The sequence below is a fragment of the Zosterops lateralis genome, assembly GCF_965231275.1.
Source record: "Zosterops lateralis genome assembly, chromosome: 2".
NCBI lineage: Eukaryota > Metazoa > Chordata > Aves > Passeriformes > Zosteropidae > Zosterops > Zosterops lateralis.
In genome coordinates, this window is record NC_139763.1 from 18,769,893 (window position 1) to 18,775,892 (window position 6,000).

General features: G+C 40.9%; 1 protein-coding gene across 2 annotated transcripts in view; it reads left to right on the forward strand.

The window, feature by feature from the left end:
* Window positions 1–5,424, forward strand: part of GEMIN8 (gem nuclear organelle associated protein 8) — a 28,593-nt gene extending 23,169 nt beyond the window's left edge. For both annotated transcript variants that reach the window (XM_083884735.1, XM_083884736.1), the window contains exon 5: window positions 2,914–5,424. In XM_083884735.1, coding sequence (XP_083740861.1) covers window positions 2,914–3,164 — 251 coding nt within the window. In that variant the 3' untranslated portion in view covers window positions 3,165–5,424. The remainder of the gene's footprint in view (window positions 1–2,913) is intronic.
* The last annotated feature ends 576 nt before the right edge of the window (window positions 5,425–6,000 follow it).

Below are 6,000 nucleotides of genomic sequence, written 5' to 3' on the forward strand. Positions count from 1 at the left end.
GTTTCAGGACTTCTTTCCTTGATAGTCTGTAAAAGCAAATAATGCTGCCTAGTGTGAGGGTGGTGAAACACTGGAACAAGTTGCCCAGAGAAGCTGTGGATGTCCCATCCCTGGCAGTGCTCAAGGCCAGGCTGGATGGGGCTCTGAGCAACTTGGTCTAGTGGACACTGTCCCTTTATTCCAACCCCCCTTCAGTGGGGCAGGGGGGTTGGAATAAAATGATCTTTAAGGCCCCTTCTAGCCCAAGCCATTCTATGATTCTGTCCATGACTGTGGAGTTTGTTACAGTTGTATCTCTGCACAGATAACTGATTTGAAACTGCAAGGTATTCCACACAGCTGCAGTGGTATTACCAGCAACAGCTGTCATGTTCAGTGCTCAAATTCAGCCTTTAGTGCAAAAACCTGTGTGTCTCTATAGCACATTTCTGTCCTGAGCCTCTGCCTGGATTCTAGACCTGATTTATGTGTCTAAAACGCTGTAATACAATCACTCTGGGATTTTTTTAGCCAGTAGCTATGGAATAGCAGAAGTCAAGTTAGAAAGTTAAGGACAGTATATCTGATTAGTGTGAAGTAAAACACTCCAGACATACATCAAGTAATTCTGAGAATGGAATTTAAATTGGTATTGTTATTTTGATTGTTACAATTAGGATCTACAGATTTATGAAGTACTCTGTGTTGAGAAATGGAGATTGATGCATACTAAACTGTAATCCGCTCATCCATCATGAAGCTTCTGCTGGAGATCCATTGAATTTCCAAACAGAAGAATTCATTATCTCCAGAAAAATTATTTTTTCTTAAGGATCAGCATGTGCAGTGAGCTATCAGACAGCATTCTGCAGCAAACAAGTGAGAAAGCAGCTGTCTCTAGCGTGCAGCTATGGAACTAAATAATTAAAAAATTCCATGGGCAATACAGAAGTACAAGGAATTATCTAGTGTCCCAAGAGAGTTAACAAATATGGGTCCAATTCATTGCCTTGCCAGTTTTGCTGTGTAATCTGCAGTGGGAGACCAGCATTGGTTTGCCAGCATAGTCTTGTTTGTTTTTTTCTGTCTAAAACTGTTCAGTGCAATTTACATCAAGTTTGTGCTTAAAAGCATGTTATGTAGTTGTGGGCAGTGTGGTGTCCCAGAAGTTGTTTCAGTGGAATGCAAGGTATAGCCTGGGTACCTTACCTTGTCCTCAAAGTGCTGAGCCCTCTGTAGGCAATGCTAGTTTCTTTAATTCAGACCTTCTGGCTAAAATGGCCCAACACCAAATGAATCTGACTCTTCCAAAAACACATATGGACTCTAATGTATATTTCCTTGCGAATTCTGGCAGAGCAGCCTAATTCAGGGGTGTGCCCTTAAAGCAGAATCACAGAAATAGCTTTCTGGAATAGATCCCTAATAACTCCTCAAGCCTGTCGACAACCAACACAAAACTGTGAATGGTGTTTCAAATGACAGGACAAAAGCTTTCTGTGTCTGTCAGACAAACAGATCCCAAAATTGAAGTTTCTGATCAAATGGTTTAAAATATCTGTTTTCTGTGAATGGTGTACAGGGGATAATTCCTTTAGGAAAGCTGACAGTCAGTTGGCTGCTCAGTACAGTACTTTCCAGTATAAAAATAAACTGCAGATGTTGGACATAGAAATGTCAGGATATTTAACATTGGGTTAGGGTTTACAGATGTCATGTGTGTTGTGGAAGCTAAATCTCTGCCTTAGGGTGAAAGAGGGAAGAGGTACATGGCACCAAGCATGTCCTATGTGTGACCAATGCATCCTGACCTGTGGACACTCTGTTCTTTTTGATGTTTAGAAAAACCTAGCTGCTGCCATTGGTAGTGAATTGTGCCTGTTACAGTTGTGCGTGTTTTGAGGATGGTCGTTTCTTATTGCTAAGTTCAGCTGCCTGGTGATTTTCTCCCTCTTGTGGAAGTATAAGAGGGGACTATAAGAGTATAAGAGGGGACTTCTGTGTAGTACTTGGATGTTTTGACTGCACACAACACTGTTTCATCAGAGCAGTACCCAGGAAGCGAAGGTAAATTTGGACATGCACAATCAAGTTCTTGCTTCCAGTCAGGCTTACCACAGAGCATTTTTGTTGACAGATCAGTCCAAATGTTTCACCTCTTGAATTGTTTTAAATCCTCTTTAAAAGACTTGATGCATGCATTTATGTTGGTGCTGCTTTGTTTGTTTTCAAAGCAATAGAGTAAGGCTGCCAGCTTTGAACTTTGCAAGTCTTGAGAAATGGCTGAGTTTGGACAGTTTATCTAAACATGATGCTTACAGCTGCGTTTCATTGAATGCACTTAATGGCAGAGATGACAGACCCATTTGTTCATTTTCACAGAGTAGTAACTGATTACATTTTCTCTTGGCTATCATTCAGCTAAAGTTGCATTGTCCTGTGCATTGCTTCCTTTCTCAGCTGCTAAGTCGTTATTTTGGAAACAACTCTCCTTTTTGTTTGGATTTTTTTTGGTATGGAGAGTGGGTTGGGATTTTTTGGTTGGGTTGTTTCTGTTTTCTTAGGAGGGGGATGAGGGTTGTGTTTTGGGGTTTTGTTGTTTTGTTTGAGTTTTTTCAGGACATGTGTGTTTTGGGGCAAAACGGAGCAATGTCGATTTTTGCTTTGTAGTAGTAATACAGAGGTTTCCTACAATTTTAGGATTCAGTTCCAGGGTCTTCTTAATTTCTCCCCATTTATTCCGGCCTGACTTTATCGTGATATTTAGTATGAATTTCTCTTTATGCAAAATGAGTGCAGCTGCACGCTAGAACATGTTGATTTTTTCCTTATAGACCCAGCAAAATATGAATACAGAATATTTTTAAAAGTTAAAATTGAACATGGTTGGTTGATAGCCCAGTAATTTCCATCTCTTGTGGTTTATTTGTCTAGGGAGGCAGCAGGAGCTGGAAGCTGAGGAGCCCTACGTGGAGGCTGATCAGGACCTGCACAGGAGGCTGGAGCGTTCTGTGGAGCCGCCCACAGAAAGACCTGGGGAGAGGCGCATGGCAGAAATGAAGAAACTGTATGGTGCTGAAGCTGCCAAAATCCAGGCCATGGAGGCTGCCATGCAGCTTATCTTTGATAGGAACTGTGACAAAAAGCAGCCCAAATACTGGCCCATTATTCCCCTTAAGCTGTGAGTACCTGGACTGTGCTCTGACGTGGCGCAGTGCTATAGGGTCAGGTGCCTCAGGTTGGGCTGCTGAAGGAACAAACTGCAAATTTTGATTTGGGGCTTTCGGGGAGAGTCTTGCAAGGACAACATATATTTCTTTGGTGTTTTTTTCTTTTACAGTGTCTGTCAGTGATGCTCACAATCCATTCAACCCACATACAGTTGTCAAGTAATAATAGAAGGGACAGAAATATCAAACCTGTCTAAAATTCACTCATTTGATACCCACTTGCCTTGACCATGCTTTCAAGAAACATAACAATGTCCATAGCCAGTGAAATGGGAAAACTTAAACCAATGCAGAGAAGAAAAAGACTTTAGGAATTGTCTGCTCTTCCTGTTTAGGAATTTGAGTGATCCTATTTTCTAGTCTTACTTAACGTAGTAGTATTAGGATCTTGTTTCACACAGCAGAGCTTGAAGTGTTATGTCTGCTAATCTTGGATTTTTTTGAAAACCAGGAGCCTACTGGCCAAGATACAACTTATCAAATTACCATAGCCTAGACACTGGAATTCTTTTTCAAAGGTTTATAATAAAGCAGGAAGTTTTTCTTCCAGACTGATACTTGTCTGGCAAGAGTTTGACTCTAAGGCAACATTATATAGAAAAATGTTTTAATGAGGGGTGGGAGGATCAGGCTGAAGCCTGATGTGGTCTTGTCTGTTAGAGATCTGTTTAGCAGAAAAGAAACTTAAGAGGACAGAGCACTATTGGAGCCAGTGCCTACAGAGATTTTTGCCATTCTAATAAAAAGCAGCAATGGGCTTGAAGGCTTGAAGCTTTAAAGAACGCTTATTAGAATGGTAGACTATATCTGACCAATGTCAGCTGTGGAAGCCAGGTAGCCCTGTGGGCTATGTCTTACTTTAGGTGCAGTGGTCAAATGCATCGGACATGGACAAAATTTAAACATAAGCAGGTAGACGTGTACTCGTCCATCTGCTCAGAGATGTGCCTCTGTGTGTGCTCATCCATCCGCACTAGCTGTTTGGTTCTGCTTCTGTCACTCTTTACTTTGGGCCAGTTGTGCTTGCCCAGCACTAGGTGGAGGGAGGCACACTGGTGGTTTGTGTGAGGCCAAACTGGCCCCTCAAAACCAGTGGCTCCTGAGAGAATGGTACCCTGAACACTTAAAAGGACTCTCTGTGAAGCTCTGCTGATAAATATCATGGTGTATTGAAGGGCAGCAGTTTGTGTTGCATCATTTCCATGCCAGAGCAAAGGAACCATCTGCTGGTTTAATAGTGACACACTCACCTGCCTTCCTGGCAACAGAGGAAGGTTACAATTAAAATTTCAGCTTCACTTCATGTTGACTGACCGTGCAGAGTTTCTCTGTAGCCTATGTAGTTTGTAATACACCCAGTGGTTGCTGTGCCCTCTGTAGCAGCCAGCTGCAACTAAGCAAGTCTGCAGTGCAGTTCAGAATATCTTTGCTTTCAGTAGTAGTTACTGTTTTTCAAAGCAGCATTTCCATGCCAGTTCTACCTTTTTCACTTTAGATGTGACAAGATGAAGTTAAATTGAACACTGAAATGAAAAAGCCTTCAGTTTTCAAGACTTACTTCTAGTGTGATTAATCTGAAAAACTTCAGTGAGACAGGAGAGAGAAAAGGATTATTAACATTTGTCTTCACTCTTGTTTTTAGCAGGTTTTGTCAAAAATTCTGTGTTCTGTTTGGGTTTCCTTTCATTGACCAAATAAACTTTCTTCTTAACACCTTGTAATTTACTTTTATTTTTTTATATAAACAAACTTCCATATTTAGAATACCTCAGTTCTTAGATGGTTAAGCTTTCTTTTAGCTGCTGTATTGTTTAAGAAAGATTGAACTTAGAGCAGGAGTGATTTTAACATATGGAGGAGCACAAGGAGTGTTGACAGGACTTTCACAGCAATGTCAGGCAATACCACACATGTATGGTGTGGTGCAAAATGAATGGGAGGGTTGCTGTAACCACTGAGGGAAAACCCTGTCACAGATTAACGTGCATAAATTTCTCTGTTCCTATTTGAAATGTTTCCAGTGTGGTGATAGTGTTTTCTCTGTGCAGTTCAGTTCAGAAAAAAAAGGAAGAATGGGTTGGGTAGGACTGGGCTGTTTTTACTTTTCAGCACAAGTTCCAGTTCTTGCTGTGGTTGATTCTTCATCCAACTGGTTCTGCTACCAGAAGCAGAAATTCTGGTCTCAAAAAGTATTTGTAGAGACCTCATATAAGACAAGCATTTCCTACTTCACATAAAATGTAAAATAAATTTATAAAAAGAAATATATAAAGGAAATTACCTTGTCTTTGGCTCTTTTAAGTATTTTTAAGAGGGTTTAATATGCTTAATATGCTGTGAGGTTAGAAGGAGAGCGAACTGGATGAATTGTTCCCTAGGAACTATGAACTAACTCCTGAAAGGGGGAAATACCCTACTCTAAGAGTTGCTGCCAAATAATCTCATTTTAGGGGATGGGCCAGCAGAATGGGACATCTGCAGATGTCTCATTTTGCTGGAAATTCAGCAGAACTTGAAAATTCTGTATTGCAGTTCTCTATATCCCGTTTCATTTTACATTTCTTATAAATATCTCACATAAAAGCATGTGATCATGGCGGAAATGCAGCAGCAACTCAAAAATGCCACTTCATCTGTAACGTTCACCTTTTTTGCACACATGTATTATGCTGCAGTCCTCAGTCATGGGAACATGTGCACTGTTTTCTCCCAAAGATACAATGTTCTTTGACTAGAATGCAGCTGTGGTGCTGCCGACTTGATTCTTCCTTCTCCAGAAGGTTGCACCTTC